At 42.2% G+C, this 20501-nt stretch overlaps 1 protein-coding gene across 2 annotated transcripts in view; it reads right to left on the bottom strand.

Moving 5' to 3' along the window:
* Positions 1-10580: 10580 nt before the first annotated feature.
* The window catches only part of RDX (radixin), a 95398-nt gene continuing 85477 nt past the window's right edge, over positions 10581-20501 (bottom strand). For both annotated transcript variants that reach the window (XM_030561241.1, XM_030561249.1), the window contains exons 11-14: positions 16704-16864; positions 14706-14798; positions 14036-14287; positions 10581-12984 (exon numbers count right to left, since the gene is read on the bottom strand). In XM_030561241.1, the coding sequence (XP_030417101.1) occupies positions 12820-12984; positions 14036-14287; positions 14706-14798; positions 16704-16864 (671 nt within the window). In that variant the 3' untranslated portion in view covers positions 10581-12819. The remainder of the gene's footprint in view (positions 12985-14035; positions 14288-14705; positions 14799-16703; positions 16865-20501) is intronic.

Genomic DNA, 20501 nt, shown 5'->3' on the forward strand with positions numbered 1-20501 from the left:
GAGAACGACACCCTGCCAATCACACCGTGCAGAAGCTGGAGTCCCCCAGATGACCTGATCTTGACTGGCCAGCAGGGAAAGTTCATCTGCCTTATTGGGACTCAGATTGATGAGCATTGTACATTTAGCATGTGCATTCTTGTTTTTGATAACTGTTAATAAATAGAGGTTAAGTAGGATATTACTGTGTAAGGCTTTCCCTAGTAAAAGACCCCACAAACCTGCAGAATATAACATTACGCCCTGAGCCCATGGAAGGGTAAGGGTGGGTGTCTAAATTAAGAGAGTTATGCCTTGAGCCCTAGAAATTGGGTAAAGGTGGGTGCCCTAGAGTGTGCGAGTAACAGAGAATTTTGTGCGGATAACACTGTCTGTCACACTTATTGGCTGCCGACACAACAGTGAGCTTGGGGCAGGGTGAGTATATAGATATTAAAACTCCTTAGCAGGGACATAGTATTTTCTTTCCTCCAGCTTGGAGAGGGGGGCAAGGAGGAAGGGGTGTGCCACAGGGCCCTGATTATAGACTCATAGACTCTAGGACTGGAAGGGACCTCGAGAGGTCATCGAGTCCAGTCCCCTGCCCTCATGGCAGGACCAAATACTGTCTAGACCATCCCTAATAGACATTTATCTAACCTACTCTTAAATATCTCCAGAGATGGAGATTCCACAACTTCCCTAGGCAATCTATTCCAGTGTTTAACTACCCTGACAGTTAGGAACTTTTTCCTAATGTCCAACCTAAATCTCCCTTGCCGCAGTTTAAGCCCATTGCTTCTTGTTCTATCATTGGAGGCTAAGGTGAACAAGTTTTCTCCCTCCTCCTGATGACACCCTTTTAGATACCTGAAAACTGCTATCATGTCCCCTCTCAGTCTTCTCTTTTCCAAACTAAACAAACCCAATTCCTTCAGCCTTCCTTCATAGGTCATGTTCTCAAGACCTTTAATCATTCTTGTTGCTCTTCTCTGGACCCTCTCCAATTTCTCCACATCTTTCTTGAAATGCGGTGCCCAGAACTGGACACAATACTCCAGTTGAGGCCTAACCAGCGCAGAGTAAAGCGGAAGAATGACTTCTCGTGTCTTGTTTACAACACACCTGTTAATGCATCCCAGAATCATGTTTGCTTTTTTTGCAACAGTATCACACTGTTGACTCATATTAAGCCTGTGGTCTACTATGACCCCTAGATCTCTTTCTGCCATACTCCTTCCTAGACAGTCTCTTCCCATTCTGTATGTGTGAAACTGATTGTTCCTTCCTAGGTGGAGCACTTTGCATTTATCTTTATTGAACTTCATCCTGTTTACCTCAGACCATTTCTCCAATTTGTCCAGATCATTTTGAATTTTGACCCTGTCCTCCAAAGCAGTTGCAATCCCTCCCAGTTTGGTATCGACCGCAAACTTAATAAGCGTACTTTCTATGCCAACATCTAAATCGTTGATGAAGATATTGAACAGAACCGGTCCCAAAACAGACCCCTGCGAAACCCCACTTGTTATACCTTTCCAGCAGGATTGGGAGCCATTAACAACTACTCTCTGAGTACGGTTATCCAGCCAGTTATGCACCCACCTTATAGTAGCCCCATCTAAATTGTACTTTCCTAGTTTATCTATAAGAATATCATGCGAGACTGTATCAAATGCCTTACTAAAGTCTAGGTATATCACATCCACCGCTTCTCCTTTATCTACAAGGCTCGTTATCCTATCAAAGAACGCTATCAGATTAGTTTGACACGATTTGTTCTTTACAAATCCATGCTGGCTATTTCCCTATCACCTTACCACCTTCCAAGTGTTTGCAGATGATTTCTTTGATTACCTGCTCCATTATCTTCCCTGGCACAGAAGTTAAACTAACTGGTCTGTAGTTTCCTGGGTTGTTTTTATTTCCCTTTTTATAGATGGGCACTATATTTGCCCCCTTCCAGTCTTCTGGAATCTCCCCCGTCTCCCATGATTTCCCAAAGATAATAGCTAGAGGCTCAGATACCTCTTCTATTAACTCCTTGAGTATTCTAGGATGCATTTCATCAGGCCCTGGTGACTTGCAGGCATCTAACTTTTCTAAGTGATTTTTTACTTGCTCTTTTTTTATTTTCTCTTCTAAACCTACCCTCTTCCCGTAAGCATTCACTATACTAGACATTCCTTCAGACTTCTCAGTGAAGACTGAAACAAAGAAGTCATTAAGCATCTCTGCCATTTCCAAGTCTCCCGTTACTGTTTCGCCCTCCTCATTGAGCAGTGGGCCTACCCTGTCCTTAGTCTTCCTCTTGCTTCTAATGTATTGATAAAATGTCTTCTTGTTTCCCTTTATTCCCATAGCTAGTTTGAGTTCATTTTGTGCCTTGTTCACTCCCTTGTGGACTGGCAATACCACTCTGGAGGAGGCTGCTGCACTTAATACATCGAATAGGGAGTCTGAGGGCTTCGCCAGTTACTCAGCTTCCAGCCCCAGGTGTGATGCCACTCTCTTCAAAAGCTCCTGGTGGGCCCTTGCATCGTACTGGGGGACCACGTGAGAAAGTCCCCGCTATCACCTCATTGGGCACAGACGAGGAGGAGACAGGTACAGGTGGGTCTTCCAACTCCACTGCTTCTGCCAGGGGAGCCTCAGCTGAGGCTGGCTGTCCCTGGGGAGCTTGCTTCGACTCCGCATCTGAATCAGAGGGCGGGAGGGAGACAGTCGCTGACCATCTTTCAGATGCCCCCGAGACTGACCTATGTCTCTGCGACAGGTAGGGAAACTCCCAGGGGCTCCATAGTTGCCAAGGGGCCAACCACTGGCCCTGTGGCCATGCAGCCATCGTGGCCCAGAGGGGAATGCCAATATCGCCGGTGGGTGGCCTTTGCTTGGGAGCAGGCCTTTCTCCTTGCTGCTAAAGCCTGAGGAGGGACAGACTTGTCTGGGGGACCAGGATGGTACTGAGGCTGCCTGTCTACCCTGTTCCCATCGGCTGTCTCCCTGGACCTCCGTTGGGGACCTGTACTGGGCTAATGGCTCTTGGTGCCCCGACTCTGGTGACCAGCGACAACGTTCTGTGAAAGAGTGATGGTACCCCGGTGATTGATATCCCCACACACTGAGAATAGTGCCTCTCCATAGACCAGGAGTGGGAATGGGAGCAAGAGGATTGATGTCTCAGAGACTGTTGACATGCCACGCTGTTCCGTATCAGCGATCTAGACACCAGTGACAGGGCTCCAGGGACTGGCATCTCGACCTTCTGGAGCAGTGCTGAGGGCTGGGAGACTGACTCGGACGCTCCTGGCAACGGGGCTCTGGGGACTGGTGACGCACTTCTGTAGATCTGCACCAGACCGCCGGCGATTGACACTGGGACCCCGAGGAACACAGCCTAGAGTCCTGGGATGAATACCAGGAGCTCTGGCAAGTAAGCCAACCCACATCTAGGGGCTGGTGGTGATGTTCAGGTGAGTGATGGTGGGGCACCCCCTGCAGCAGGGAGCGATGCCGCACTGATGGAGACCACTGGAAGGGTCCCACAGCAGATTTACCCCTCAAACGAGGCACCTCAGTGGCCAGCATGGGTAGCACTGGAAGGGACAATATGTCCTTGGCATCCTAAAAGGCCTTTCGCATGGATGGCATCACCAGATGCCGAGTGACTCTGCTGCTCCCCAGGGTGGCAGGTGGGTCTTGAGTGGGCTTGACCACTCAGTGGGAGTCAGAGCCCAACCTCTGTCCAGAGGGGAAGAACTGCCCTATGCAGGTGTTTGCTCTCCTTCGGCTCTCTCCCTCCCTATAGAGGATGTAGGACAACGCCCTTTACCAGTTTTTTTTTCCCCCTTTTTAGCTGGTACCGGCAATGGGGATCAGCGCCAGTCAGAGGGTGGTGCCAACAGCACACTCCACACGGAATCTGCAGTGCTTGGAACAGAGTCAGATCTTGTTGGCTCCAAGGCTGGTGCAAGGGCAGACTCCACAAGGAATGCTCAAAGACAAATGTCCCACTCCTTTTTGGTCCACAGCCTGAAGCTCTTGCAAATGGGACACTTGTCACTCGTGGGTTTCCCCTAAACACTTCAGGCAGCTTTTACGGGGATCGTTGACTCTGACAGGTTTTTTGCAGCAGTCACAAGGCTTGAAGCCCCATGACCAGGGCATGCCCCACTCCTAGGCTAAGTTCTGTACAGGACTAATTAACTACTTCTAACTTAACACTGAGGGAGCTTATTAACTATACAACTTTTAACGACTATATGCAATGAATTTGCTTCTATGCACAGTTGAGATAGGAAAGCTTGCCAAAGCAAGGAGACGTACAAGCACCGTCACTGGTGGTAATCAGGAACTGAGGGAGGAGCTGGTGGCACCTCTTATACTGGTGCATATGTGCGCCAGAGGGCACCAAAGCTAGTCCCCTATGGATACCACTGAGGGAAAAACTTCCAGTACCGGTGCATGTGGTGATTGCACACACCTACAATGGAATGGACACAAGCAAGCATTTGAAGAAGAGCAACCGCTTAGCCAGGTCAGTATATAACTCACATCTTACCCAATAATCATGCTGATGCCAATCCTTTAGTAACTAAAAACTAAAGGTTCAATAATAAAAGACAAGAGAAACAGTTATAAATGGTTAATAGATCATATACATACAAGTGATTGCAAATTCCTTATATCACATTTGAAGCAGTGATGGAATAAACTGCTAGCTTGCAAAAACTTCTCTGGAATTATCCAAACAGGGTGGGGGTCATAAGTCCTTGTTTAGAGCTTCCTTGGTAGAAATCCAGTCCAGAGAAATGAAGCAGGAAATGAAGACAAAATGGAGATGTCTCGCGTGCTTTTTTATACCCTCTTCCATGTGCATTGAATTCTACTGTCTCAAACAAAGCTCACATCCCTGGTGCTTGAAAAAGTACTGGCCCAAGATGGAGTCCAGGGTCACATGACCACATCACATGTCCTTACATAGTTTACTGAACCACGGGGGGAGGTGGGGTCATTGGCCCCTTGGAGTCTAAGGCATCTGCAGGAAGAGCTATCTGGGCAGAACGAGTTTCTTCTATGGCCCACTGTGAGAGCTAAATGTTTTTGGTGGGCCATCGATACACAACTGTCTGTCCTTAATGTAACTACCAACTGGTGGGTGTTAACCAGGAATACAGCATATGTATAGGATGTGAACACACAGCCAATATTTATAACTTCAAATACAAAGATGATACAGGCATATAAACAGGATAATCACACCTAGCAAATCAGAACTTTTCCATTCTCTTCCTGTGCCACTATGGTATAACCCATGCCTCACCATCAAGGTCAACTCCATGCTTAAAATAATTTGGATAGAAAAAGGTTTAACAAAAATTAAAAATGGAATACAAGATGATAGACTGCCCTCCTTCAATTACATGTGTAACAAATATCCACTATCTCAGTTTTCTTTCTTTTAGCAGCTACGCTCAAGGATTCATGCAAGGAAGGGGGATAATTGATCTGTTTCAACTATATCTCAGTATGGAAACAAAGGCACTTTGTAAGAATTCTTTATAAGTGGCTTAATGCTGTGTATTATCTTCTCAATCTCAATGAAAAATGAGGCGGGGAAAAAAAACCCAAACAACTTTGCCTTACTATCACAACAAAAACCTGGGAGGATATCTGGCTTCATGTAATGTGAAAGATACTTTAAGTTCTTTATCCTTGCAATTCTTCCAGAACAAGATAATAAAAACGTACTACTGGATTCCAGGACATTTAAGGGTAGACTGACAAAAGAGTGAATGGCAGCAATGCAAACAGCCACATGCCAACTTTTCACACATCCTCTATATCTGTCCAAAAAACCCCAAGCCAAACCAAACAAAAACCAACCAACCAAGTGTTCTGGTACACCATATCCAGTGCTCTCTCAAACACTTCAAGTGTTGCTATCTTTCCTTCTGAAGCTTGCGTATTTTAAGTGTGCTGGATTAATTGGTATTACCAGTTAACATTAAGAATTAGATTGTAGTAACTATTTCAGTGGCTAAAAGATTTATTTTGAGAAAATGGATATCTGCATTTCCTCCCTCATACACAAAGAACTCTCTGCTACGGAATATTGCATTTTTCCAGGTTTTGCAAATAATTAATGTTGAATTTTGTAAAATCGTGAATAGTGTGAAAAAAGTGAATATAGAGAAACGGTGTTTACCCTTTCACACAATACAAAAACCAGGGATCACCCGATGAAATTAATGGGGAGCAGGTTTAATACAAACAAGAGGAAGTACTTTTTCACACAATGCACAGCTAACCTGTTGAACTTATTGCCATGGGATGTTATGATCACCATAAATATAACTGGGTTCAAAAAAGAACTGCTTAAGTTCATGGAGGATAGGTCCATCAACAGCTAATATTCAAGTCCGGGACACAACCCCATTCTCAGGGCAACTCTAAACCTGTGACTACCAGAAGCTGGGAGTGGAAAACGGGTGGATCACTCCATAATTGCCCTGTTGTACTGCCCCTGAAGGCGGTTATAGGCAAGATGGACCATGACCCAATATGGCAGCTCTTCTGTTCTTAACAATAAAGGAAGAAATGAAGCAATTGAAGGAAACAAAGGTCAAGAACACAGGAGGTAGCAGACTTGCTCTCAGATCTTGCAAAGAGTTCTACATGCATGCATTGCTGTAACTGCTTGTGTCCCATCTATGTCAGTGGTGCTGCATGTAGGTACTCATGAAGGATTAGGACCCTGGATAGCTCAGAGCACAATCTGAAATAGAACAGACGGGAATACACCTCTACCCTGATATAACACGATCCTCAGGAGCCAAAAATCCCTATTGTGTTATAGGTGAAACACCGTTATATTGGGGTAGTGGCGGCAGGGCTCCAGTGGTGATTTAAAGGGCCCAGGGCTCCCCGCAGCAGCCGGAGCTCCGGGCTCATTAAAGCGCCGCCCAAGCCCCGCTACCGGAGTCCCAGGGTTACCACGCTATATGCGAACCCGTGTTACATCAGGTCACATTATATCGGGGTAGAAGTGTAGTTTGAAGAGGTATGAACAACAGCACATCAGAAGGAGCTCAATATTACAGAAGACAGGGCTATGTATTTGGATTCACTGTATGGAGTGAATATTAAATTGTTAGTTGAATTTTAATGTTATTTTACCTTTGCGATAGAAAAAGAAATCTTTCACAGATTTGTTCATTATATCCAAAATGCATTAAGAACGATCTTAATATCTGTTGAAAAGTAGACTGTAGGCTTTCCTAGAAAGCTCAGATCCCAGTTAGAGGTCAGGTATAACTGGAAAAGCATGTTTAAAAGAAAAGGCAAAATGGTTATCCTACCTGTAAATTTCAAGTCTTCACATGTGATCCACCCATTCAGAACACAGGGATTGTTCCAAACTCTTTGCTGGTTCTCACACACAATGACCAATCTGTGCTAGGAGCTTTTGCACTAACCAGGTCTTCTCTGTTGATGTACATTTCCATCTCCACTTGTTTCTGCTCTAGTATCTAAACACTACTCCTATGCACAAAAACACTCACTGACATGTTATTTAATAAAGCTAATATAAACTCCACAAGGGATTCTCTGGATTAGTGGATAAAATTCCCTTTTAACTATTTCTGTTTTTCCTAACTTCTGTCTGTCTGTCCTTAGAATGTGAGCAACTTGAGTACAAACTATATCTTTCTGTCTAGAAAGTGCCTAGCACATTGCAGGTGCTACATAAGCAAATAAGCCTAATCATTGGATTAGACTCTCAATGCCAATAAACTACAAATTTCTTTCTTCACTACTACCCACAGAATACCTGGGCTTGCGCTTTAATACTAAAAAAGAAAGGGAAGTGAAGAAGCTGAAAAGAAGTCCAAAACATAGTTCTTTTGAATTACTCCACCTATGACGTATTCCTTAGAACACTGCCAGGTCAAGAGGCAAATCAGTCAATAGGGGATCGCCAATTATCTGACAAATTTCTTCAGCTGAAACAAACTCAGCTGAGCCACAATTCCTCTCACAAAAGAAGCCCTGCCTAAATAGACCATCAGAAAAATAAAACTGGGCCAATTGTTTTGTTGGTTCCTCTGGAAAGTTACATTAACAAATTAAACTATGAACTGCAAATTAGTGCTTTATTACTCATTATTAATCATGATTCATGTTATAAGCTGGTGTCAGGAAGAAATATTTCTTTCCCTTCCCCTATAGATTAGGTGAATTATGGGGATTTTACTTCCCTGAGGAATCAGTCATTGGCTACTGTTGAATAAAAGATACTCACCTTAGATACCATCATTAGAGATGCCACAAAAGCACTTAGATTATAGGTCTCATTCATCATGAAAAGTCCCATGTTTCTAAAAAGTAATATTAACGCTTTGTAGAGATGTTCAACTACATGCATTGGGCTGTTCCCATTTACTTCAATGAGCCTTTGATCAGGCCATTGGTAAGGAAGCTTTCATTTTTCTATCACATTTTAAAGAGTTATAGTCTCAAGGATAGATTTCTTTATGAAGGACAGAAACAGCTTTAGGAGCTAGGGCTCAGTTACATCTTTTGTTGAAGTTCTCCAGAAATGAAATATTAACAAAAACTTCTTTGACACTTAGAAGAGACCAGGTATTCAGCTTCTCCAAATCTGAATAGATGTGGAAAAAAATTTCCTAGTAATTTTCCTTTAGAAAACAGGTTTTACTGATGATTTTGTTGATTTTAAGTCCAATACTTTAAATATGATTTTTAGAAAATGGAGGAGTTTCTCCTTAGAAGCTTTCAATTACTTTGAGACAAGACATTAAGAATCAGGAAACAGTTTTCTCTCTTTCATGGATAGGTTTGAACAAGTTATTTTAAATTGCTCTGGAGACCATACATTGAGAATGAGGAGAAACCTGCTTTTAAGCTGCTGTTTCAGGATACCATCCCTGTTCAGAACGCACCTAAGCATTTTCCTGAAATGGGAACTTACTTCAGCACAATGCTTACATGCTTTTCTGAACAGGGGCCTAAACATGCAGAGACATGAGCTATAGAATGATATGGTCTTGGATTTCTGCCGTAACTCCATTTTGGATAAAATGAATAAAAATGCATGAATGTGAATCTGGAGAACCTGTCAACAAGAGAAAATTTATGTTTTGGAAATATAACTATGAAGGGGAGAATACTTCTGAATAGCTGAATTTCCCTCTCCATCAAACTGGGGATCTATTAAGCCCCTAATAAGTAAATTAACTTGGTACACAGCATAGGCCCCAACTCTGTGGGTGGAGCACCCATGGGGGGGAAAGGGGTGAAGATGGGTGCACAGACCTCCCCTCTCCCCCAGTGCCTTCTGCCAGCTGGGGACCACACTGATCAGTGGCTCCCCCCACCACACACACACAACCCATGCCTCCCGCCCACCATTGAACAGCTGTTTCACAGCATTCAGGAGACACTGGGGGCAGGGAAGGGCACTCGTGGGAGGGAGCAGAGCTGGGGTGGGAAGAGGCAGGGCAGGGGTGAGGTCTTGGGGGAAGAGGTTGAGTGGAGGCAGGGGCTGGAGTGGAGCTGGAGGGGAGCACCCCCCAGCACATTAGAAAGTTGGCACGTATAGTGCACAGGGAGCATGGGAATGTTTCTAGCCTCCTGTTCTCTCCTCCCCATGAAATAAAAATACCTTCATAGCGTTTACCTCCCAATTCAACCAAAATATTCTCTGAGGTTGGCATTCCTATGCACGAATACTCTGAAAACGGGGCTTTTGGAATCCAACATTTCATCAGAAAGGGCTCTAGAGTTAGGGGGAAAGGACAAAAAAATCAATCTACATGCATGGTAGAAAGCCAAAAGCATATAAGGTGTATTGTATGTCCTTTCATTTATTTTAACAACTCTGACATAACTAACAGAACGGAGGGCTCTGTGTTTGAGCCCATGCAAAGCCAAAGAGAAATGTGAGACTGAACTGTATGTCAACTGAGAGGAAGCCCGATTCATGTGCAAATTCTTTAGCAGATTACTTTGTCTAGCCATTTTTCTGGAAGAAGCAAGAAGCAGTGCATGTGCTCCACATCAGTGAAGAGGATGGGTAGAAAAGGCAAGCTTGCTTATAAATAAAAAGCATCTTTAGGCACCTCTGTATTTGAAAGAACTATCCAGATAATATATGGCATTTTAATAAATAACATTAAAAATAATCAAAATGTTAAAGACAAACCAAAAACCAATTAAACTAAACTTTACTTTGCCTGAGGCTAAGTACAGTGCAGGCAGTGATTGAAAGTTCTTACATTACCCCATGCAGCTCTTATGTGGCCAAATTATCTTCTTGTCTCAAAAGAGTCAATGTATTCTGATGATTCATATCCTCTCTTGAATCAGCAATCACCAGTTTTTCCTCCCAGTTGTAGGCAGTAATTTCTGACGCAGACTACTGTTCTTCGGGAATTTAATTTAAAACCATTTTTATTTTACTTTAACTACAATGTGAAATGTTAAGACTGATGATGATCCAGAATTCATTGCTCTGAAAAAAAGCTGTTGCAATGAGTTTGCCAGAGTAAAATATATTAAACAACAGTGGACCTCAAAGAAATTAACTGCATCTCTTTATTGTTAACCAATTAATGTTATCCAAAATAGCAGATGTAACTGTAGCTTAATTGTACAACACAAAACATGATGCTAAGGGGAAAGCATGTTGAAATTTGCTTCACCAAGCACTCATTAAATGCATTCATAATATCTCTGCATCAATAAGTCTTCCCAACTATTGGTAATAACCACTCTGGTTCATTGTGAAAATCCACATTTCAAATTGCTGTTCCTCGTTATTTAGAAAAATTCACACAGCTTTATAAATGGATTAGATCCATTTTAATTCTAATCTATATATCGTAGATTTATGAACAGCAAATTTAACTGGTATTTATCAATACTGATAAACTGATGTAGTAATGTTAGTGCACACATTTCAGGAAAAATCATAAAAACCCATTGAAAGCACAGTATTTCATCTGCTATGGCAGGTGGTTCTAATGCTCTGGAAATTCAAATGCTCATGCTTCAATGCAGGAAGCCTGAGATACATAAACTGTTCTTTCAATGCACTGCAAGTAGAAACAATAAATTTCCACCAACCTGTGTTTTGAAGCATGTGCACAACATTTGCACACCAGTCTTCTCAAGGTTAGCCATCTATTTTTAGCTCCACAACCCAAAATATATTAAATCAACTTTATACCCTTCTCATGATATCATCCCACATAGTGTGTCTAACTGAGCAAAATCAAAAAGAGCTCAGCTGAACTGTTCATAAATAACTTGAACCTATTGTGCCTGAAAAAAGTTTAATAAAATGGCATATTTTAATAGATAAGTGTAAATTTATGAGTGCATAATACCAAATGGAAGGTTGCTGAACCATCCTCAGAGAAAGCAGGGCTTTTTCCAACTAGACACTAACCAAGGTACTATAAAGTGAAGAATAACTGCAGTCCACGTCAGTTGTAAAATAATTTCTTAAAAGAAAGACTCGCTTTCTATGAACTATTTGACCCTCTAAAATAAAATAAAAAAAAAAATCTCGTTTAAATCTCCTTTTCCAGAGTTTGAGACAAATGAGTGACAATGATTAGACATCAGATACAACAACAATTACACACGGGCATCACTGAGAAATGAAGCTACAAGCCTCTTTTTTTCCCCCCCAATTACAGGAATTTTCATTTGGTACAGAGAAACCCATAAACACATTAAGTCAAACACATTCCACACCCCTCCTGTAAGATACCAGTGACAGGTTACAGTTTTAATGTATATCATATCATTCTATAATTTAACTCAACAAAAAGGCAGTTAAGCAGTATTTAGCACTATAAATCCATCTTGAAGTAAAACAAAATGTTAAGAGTAAAGATTCCTATCTTTCTATAGTATTATCAGAAGATGAAAGTCAATTTACACACTCAAGTTTACATGGTGTTTGAAGGACCTGTCATCATGTATATAGTAGTGAGGTAGGATACTGTCCCCTCCCTGGGACTGATGTTTTCATATGCTCCCTTGCCAGAAAGGTCCAGGTTTTTCTTATTGCAATCAAAATAATCATTAAAAAAAACAGGATACAAGATTCTTGTATTTTGTTTTTCTTTGCTTTGCTTTATTAGAACATTTCTACATATCTAAAGTGAAAAAAACAATACTTATTTAGGCCAATTGCCAACAACCGCTGCCACAGGTAGTGTTCCATTTTAAAACATCTGCTGGAACCTACGACCTGCCATCTAGACCTTTGTGAACAGGTAGGCAAAGAAAACCATCAATGATGACAGGACATGAAACGCCCAAAGAATTCAGCTTGGTGACAAAATGATAAAGTCAGCAATACCAAACTCCTAAGGAAATGTGGCAACATGGGAAAATCGAATTTCCAACTGCATCACACTGAAATAGTATCCATCAATTTTAGGTTCAGATCTAATGTCCTTTCTGACTGTGTTTTGGTAACACATACACACTTGACAGCCGTGATATAGTAAGCGCCAGTCTTCAAGAGAACAAGTGGCACAAACTATGAAAATGGAAAATAAAATGTGAAACAAGGGAAACCATCTGCCCCCATTCCCTTCTCTCTCCCCAAAAAAGCCAAAGAAGACAGACTGCCTTATTGTTGAATGGGTTCCCCTAAATTTGTCTTTTTACCATCACAGTCAAACTGGTATAAATGCTTTGGCAAAGTGGGGTGCAAACTTCAAATCTGCAAAGGCCCGCTCGTTTCTCAGTTGGTGGTTCAGCTTTACGAAGAACATATATGCAAAATAACAGCTTTCACATTGCCTCAAACTCATCAATACGTTGCTTTGTATTGCCTTGTCGAATTTGTCGAAGAGTCTTGTACTTGTCACGACCAGCTTTAACATTCTCAGCATGGAGGACATCATTTTGTGTTTTCTTGGTTTCATCTCTGGCTTGGGCCAACTCAGAACTTAGTGTCTGTGGGAATAAAATATTTGAGTTTCAGCTTTTTCACTACTCGGCACCAAGACTAAGGATTTCCTGACAACATATGATCTACAGTCTTGAACAGGGATTTGTTAAATTCCAACCATAGGAATGCTTCCTGCTGTGCTCAAGAAAAGTGAAAATATCCGACTGTGCTGAAGCTGTTGGATACATCATGCAGACTGAGGAGATAACAAACCTGTAGATAAAGGTTCTTCACATTCTAGCATCCCAGGAGGAGAATTTTAATAAGAGCAAGGGAACATAGTCTGGTAGGAGAAGCTAGGGCTTGACTTTACTCTAGTTTCTACTTAACTGAAAGGTTGCAGCTATTTACTTCTCTGCTTGAGTACCATGACCAGGATATGTACACAATTCAGAAAATATTGTTTATTTGTAAAATACTAATACTGAGAAAAAATAGGCGCTCACATTCATTTTAGTATCATCATAGAAAAATGGTATCCGTTTGTTGTATTAGTAAATTGTCCAATGACAGATCACTTAAAAAAAAAAAAAAAAAAGAACAGAAAAAAATGAAACATTACCTTCTAGAGTCTAACCGTTTGAATGGAGATAAATTATGTCATAACAGGTTTATATTTTTACTTTGCTTTTTACATTTATAGATACTGTGAGTTGCTGCTGAGAAACCCAAATAATACTCACTGGACAAAACACCAGTTAGTATGGCACAACAATTTTTGGTTCAGAAATTGAAGAATTAAGTTTTAAGGATTACCAGGTACTACAGGTGAATTTACATTTTTAATATTTGATTATAAATATTTGTGGTAGTGCGGTATCAAACTGATATGTGCACTTTTTAAACTACACACAGAGTTTGTTAGTCTACTCCAAGTCTTATTTACTCAGTTTTGTGCTGTTTAGTTACAAATCTAGTAAGTGATAAAATATGCAAAGGAAACTATACAGAGTTTCACTAAAACGTTCTGTTTAAATACACAAGATTTTCAGCAATTAAGGAATGAAAAACTGAAGGCTTAATTATACCATTAATGCAACCACAAACCTTCATTACCTGGAGCTGTTTCTTAACACGTTCGTTTTTCTGTGTCTCTGTTACACGTTCTTCCTCACTTCTGTGGTTCATGACACCATCAGAAGACAGTTCTGCACTAGCTTCAGCATTGTTCTCATCATGTTCATCATGCTCATTCTCTGTTGGAGGAATAACTGGTGGTGGAGGTGGTGGTGGTGGTGGTGGTGGAGCAGACATTACAGTCTTCAGTTCTTCTTTGGTCTTTTCCAAATCCTCTTGGGCTGCAAAAGCCTAAAAAATAATACTGCTACTTAGCATTTATATAGTTTCACCTTCAAAGTGATTTAAAAACAATCTAAGAATTAAAAAGAAAATAGTTTAAATGTCTACATATATGGTAACCACTCCTTCTGTACACTAGCAGAGTCATTTATAGACTGAAACCTGTGAGGATATAAGCCAGAGCAGAAAGGAGTTCTGATGAGAGTATTTTTTTCTCCACATTGATTTAATCACTCAGTATTCTGAAATTAATTAAACTGGTATTTTGTATGGTTTGAAGAATTTGGAGGACTAGATCTTTTGGGATGGGATTTTCAAAGGAGCCAAAGGCAGACATGCACCCAGCCTGACTAAATTTCAATGGGAATTGTACACCTAACTTCCTGCTTTGAAAATCCCAACTTAATACACAATAAGAGTTTATTACTTTGTGCTGCCATTCTGAGGCTTCTTCTTCCTTCTTCTTCTTGGCCTCCTCTAGAAGTGCAATCTTGGCAGTGAACTCAGCAAGTTCTGCTGCCTAAAAAGAAGAGAATTAAACAAGTAGAAGGGTTAATTTGCTACCCATTTTTGGCTCTGTAGTGGAAGAGCAAAGCCTTTGCTATGCTTTGGGCTAGAAGAATTAATTAACTAGGAGCTCAATCACTAAAAGTACTATTTTAAAAAGGTACAAAAAATATACATGAGCTAGGAGACATTCTATGCTGTACCTCACAGGAAGCATAGCTTAGTGAAGAGGGCTTTAAGTCACCTTTGTATGTCCCAGATTCTGAGCTGTCTGGGGCTGATACAGCCCCAGGTATGAATTAGAACAGCCCCAGGAGATCCTGACATTTACAGTAGCCTTACCTGGGCTACCTACATGCTGGTACCACAGCCCAAAATCTCAGGGATTGTCTTCACTACAGTGGTAAGCTGACCTAAGTTACAGTACTCCAGTTACATGAATAACATAGCTGGAGTCAACGTAGCTTAGGTCGACTTACCGCGGTGTCTTCACTGTGTTGCATCAACAGGAGATGCTCTCCCGTTGACTTACCTTAATCCTCTCAGAGGCTGGAGTACCGGAGTTGACCAGAGAGTGTTCTGCCATCGATTTAGTGGGTCTTCACAAGACCCACTAAATTGACCCCTGCTGCATCAATTGCAGCAGCGCCGATCTCATAGAATCATAGAAGATTAGGGTTGGAAGAGACGTCAAGAGGTCATCTAGTCCAACCTCCTGCTTATAGCAGGACCAAGCCCAACTAAATCAAATCTAAATCCCCTGATAGTGAAGACCAGCCCTCAGTGCTATGGTAACCCTCCTTCTCACTCTCAGCCCTATCTGTTACAGATGCGGACTGCAGGGGGTCAGGGTAGGGTTGCTCCTATATTGGAGGAATTCTCCCTGGACAATTATGGTTCCTTTATAATACAGCGTGTACAGACCAGGGCCTGGAATCAACCTACTATATTTTCTTACTTTCTACCTTAAGTGATTGAAAAGGGAAAAAACTTACATAGTTGTAGTCAAACATAATATTTTCTTAAGCTTAATTTTTTTTCCATTTAACAGAAAGCTCAGCCTCCCAATGGGATGAAAATGACTGGCCATCTTACAGTGAAAGAAACTAAGGGAAGCCATTCTGGTTCTCAACCAGATGAACCTGAAATATTAGGAGGAAGGTTTGTTTCAGAGTGGCTATATAGGATATATCTGTGAGGGAAGCATACTATGGCTTCTCTTTCCCCGCCCCCAAATCTTATTTTTTGCTGTGGGTAGCAATACAGTGGGAGATAGCCATATTCTGGCAACTTCTCAGCAATGATCTCTATGATAGCAGACTATGCCACCTATACAGGTAATTTTAGTTATTATGAAAAAATACTTCTACATTCTGGGTGGGATTTTCAAAAGCATTGGCTAATTCTGCTCCCAAAGAAATCAACAGGAATTTTATGGTTGATTTCACTGGCAGCAGAATTCAGCAACATTGAATGCTCCTGAAAACCTAACCCTGAAATTTTAATGTACAATTTATTTAAATACAAGCGTAATATGGTCCAATAATGAGCAATCGAGCATAGCATGTTACCAGACACTAAAGGACTGCAATGTCTCCTGGAAATTGACTATGGTAAAACCTACAAAGGATGTCACTACATGTTATGAGTAACATATTTCAGTATCAATTTCATATACTTGTTGGCATTTTAAATTTATTATTAATAATGAACAGGTCAAACTATTGTGATTGCCACTTATGTAAAAGGTATCTGCTTATCAAAGCCGGAAACTAATGTTCAAGGTAACTTACAGGTACCTATGTTCCATCAAGGAAGAGTATCTGTTTCTTTCAACAAAAAAGTAATTAATGTCAAACCCAAAAAGGCTGTATTTTCAACTTGTTGAAATAACTGTAGCTTGATTTCAACTGCTTACTAGCTGCTCCTGATTCTTCATCTGATCAGCAGCCTGTTTGGCTAGAGCAGCTTTTGCCTCCTCTGCAGCTCGACGGTCTTTTTCTAGGCGCTCTGCTTCCTCTTTTGCTCGCTTTCGTTCTTGATCCAGTTCTAGAGCTTTTCTTGTCTGTTCTTCCAGCTCTGTCCAAAGGAAGGTTCACAGAAGACATTGTTAGTTGGTTTTTGTACTGATAAATGTAAATGTAACAAAGTTTATATTCTCTATGAAGTCAATAAGTACCCAAACTGTAAGTTATTTAAATGGTGGTGAATTGTGCTCCTCATTTTCTGGGTGCCCCAACTGAGATGTTAGGGTTATGATTTGCAAAAATACTGAGTATTCTCAGCTGCAACTGAAATCAATAGGTGCTGCACTTTCAGCATATAAAGGTAATGGTAAGTACTCTGCAAAATCAGGTCCTAGGCATCTGAAATTGGACACCCAAATTTAGTACATACATTTGACCTTAACTTTCTCTCTGCCTCAGTTCCTCACCTGTAAAATTGAGATAATACCACCACCTAACAGGTCTTGTGGAGATTAATGTTTGTGAAGCATACAGATACACTAGTGGTAAGCCTCACAGAAAAGCCTATGAAAAAATTAATAATTCTGTCTTCAGAGCAGGGTTTGAATCACGTGCAGAAAATAAGGCTAAGGGCCACACTCTTTTATCCATGAGAATAAAAGAATTAAAAAATGGCTCATTCAGTGAGATAAGGCTTCATCCAGGCTGATAGGGTTTATTCTTCCCAGACTTGAGTCTAGGTCAGAATAAAACCTTAAAGATGCTGGCCTAGGAAAGACTGTGGGGCTGAGCGGCTTGTCAGCTGCAGCCCAAAGAAGACAGAGACACTAAGAAAGAGACAACCTGCAGCAAGCAGGCTGTCTCTTCCAGCTTAGAGATGGAGTAGCTGGGCAGGAAAGTTTTCAGTGAAAGGTTAGTGTTCAGGTAAGGGGAAAAATGTACAGACATTTGTTATATCCCTTTGCTCTGCATGTTAGGTACCTTTGGGTGCATAAATAATGCTTTGTTTCTTTAAGCTGTTTTGAGTCACTTTAATCAGCTGCTGTCACAGGCTCTCAGAGGAAAGGAGCCTACAGTTGCCAAATACAATTGGGTTTGTCAGATTAACGTGGTTAGTAAACAGGGGATTGCAGCCCCGAGAACCAGTCTAAAAGTGGTAGGACTCAGAGGTGAAAGTAAGCCCGTACGGGCCGGTATGGCATACTGGTAAGAAAAGGTGCAGTAGCATACTGGCAAGAAAGTGCAGCATTCAGTGCTGGCTTACTTTCATCTCTGTTGGCTGCATAACAAACAGCTTAAACTCAGAGTTAATAAAAGTTTGGACAGAGAAAAGTCACTGTCACATTTGTTTGTTGTTTCTCTTCCTCTCCTCCTCCAGCCAGGCTGCAGATGCAATTAGGCTCTGCATCCCCTCCACTCAGCAGGGGCTGCAGCCGCTTCCCTCTAGCTTGCAGCAGGGAGCAGGGGGACTGGCTGAGGGAGAAGCCTGCCCAGGATGCCTGCTGCATGCATAAAAACAGTTTAAACTCAGCTGTTCCCTGCGCGGTTCAGCCCGGTGATTAGGAGCAGTTTCTGGCATCCTTGTTAATTTCACTCACAGGTGTGTGCGTGCGCGAGTGAGTGAGTGTGAGAGAGACAGACCATGGCAGAGGCAGTTCTTTTCTGCCCCTTGGATGAGGAGATCTCCAATACTATAATACACAAAAAATACAATAGGCATTTGGCTGCATAGTTTAAATCCAGAGCTAATAAAAGCCAGTGGAAGGGGAAAAAAACTCGCTGTCACATTGGTTTCTCTCCTCCGTCCTCCTCCAGCCAGGCTGCGGACTAGGCTAGGCTCCCTGCTTCCCCTCCTCCTACCTGGCACTCAGCAGGGGCTGCAGCGGCTCCCCTCTAGCTTGCAGCAGGGATCAAGGGGGTGGCTGAGGGAGAAGCCTTCCCAGGATGCCTGCTGCCTGCATAAAAACAGTCTAGACTCAGCTGTTCGTTCCCTCCACGGTTCAGCTTGGGGGATTAGGAGACATTTCCGATATCCTTGTTAATTTCACTCACAGTTGTTGGCGGGGGGGGAGGGGAGGGAGTGTACAATGGCTGGGGCAGTTCTTTTCTGCCCCCTGGATGAGGTGATCTCCAAAGGAGTAAGTAACCAAGGCAAAAACCACAGTCAGCCAGCCAGGGGGAAGGTGCCAGAGGGGCAAGGGGCTGCGCTGCACCATGTCCGCCAGTGCCCCACTTTCCCTGGACCCTCCCTATTTCCTAGCAAGTCAGATATCAAGGATTATTTAATCACCCTTCCAGGCACATAAAAGGGTGCAGGGGGCACACCAATGGGTGGCTAGTAGTAGGGGAAGGCAGGGGTGAATGAAGGACAACTGGAATCGCCTTCATGAAATATACAAGATACTTAAAGAAAGTTTTGTCAATTTCATCCGCAGCACTCTATAGGACACTGACAAAATAAAGAGATCTGAGATCGCATCCCTATGTCCTAAAGACATTTCAGCTGTTTAATTCTATATATAAAGAGGATAGAATGAAAACTACAGTTTCTTTCAAAGGAGGCACAATAACTTCCCTGAATATCCAGTTTTCCCCTCCAATCCCTTTGTGGTTTTTCTATCGGGGCTTTTTGCTTTCCCTGTGAATCTTTAGCTGCTTTAGCAAAATTGCTTTGCCCAAACTAAACCCCGATCATCATGACACATCTTCTCACCATGTTCTCCATAGTTTCCTTTTCTGTTCTTTTTTTTTAAAAATTTTAAACAGTAACATTTCAAAGAGGATCTGCAAGCAGTTTGGTCATCACAACCATAATCCTCTGCTGGGGAGAGAATGGGATATATTTGAACTTGGAAATGGTTCCTGATTTTGATTGTATTTTTTGTATATTATACTTTTGGAGATCAACTCATCCAGGGGGCAGAAAACAAAAGACAGTTACTCATCTTTGTAACTGTTGTTCTTTGAGATGTGTTGCTCATATCCACTCCAATTAGGTGTGCGCGCGCCGCATGCACGTTTGTCGGAAGGTTTTTACCCTAACAATCTCAGTGTTAGGCTCGGTGGGTCGGCTGGGTCGCCCCCTGGACTGGCGCCGGATATATACCCCTGCCGACCCAACGGCCCTTCAGTTCCTTCTTGCCGGCTACTCCGACAGAGGGGAAGGAGGGCGGGTTTGGAATTGATATGAGCAACACATCTCGAAGAACAACAGTTACAAAGGTGACTAACTGTCTTCTCTTCTTCGAGTGCTTGCTCATATCAATTCCAATTAGGTGACTCCCAAGCCTTACCGAGGTGGTGGGGTCAGAGAGTGAGATGTTGCAGAATGTAGAACTGCTGATCCAAATGCCGCGTCATCTCTGGACTGTTGAACCAATGTGTAATGTGATGCAAAGGTGTGGACCGAGGACCAGGTAGCTGCCCAACATATTTCCTGGATGGGTACATGAGCCAGGAAAGCGGCAGATGAAGCCTGGGCCATGGTAGAATGGACGGTAAGGTGGTTCATTGGAACATGAGCCAAGTCATAGGAAGTGCGGATGCATGATGTCACCCAAGATGAAATCCTCTGGGAGGAGACAGATAGGCCCTTCATCTGGTCTGCCACCGCAACGAAGAGTTGTGGTGTTTTACAAAAGGGCTTTGTTCTCTCGATATAAAATGCGAGCGCCCTACGGATGTCTAGGGAGTGCATTTCCTGCTCCCGGTATAATGAGTGTGGTTTTGGGAAGAAGACCGGAAGGAAG

This window comes from Gopherus evgoodei, chromosome 1 (assembly GCF_007399415.2).
Source record: "Gopherus evgoodei ecotype Sinaloan lineage chromosome 1, rGopEvg1_v1.p, whole genome shotgun sequence".
NCBI lineage: Eukaryota > Metazoa > Chordata > Testudines > Testudinidae > Gopherus > Gopherus evgoodei.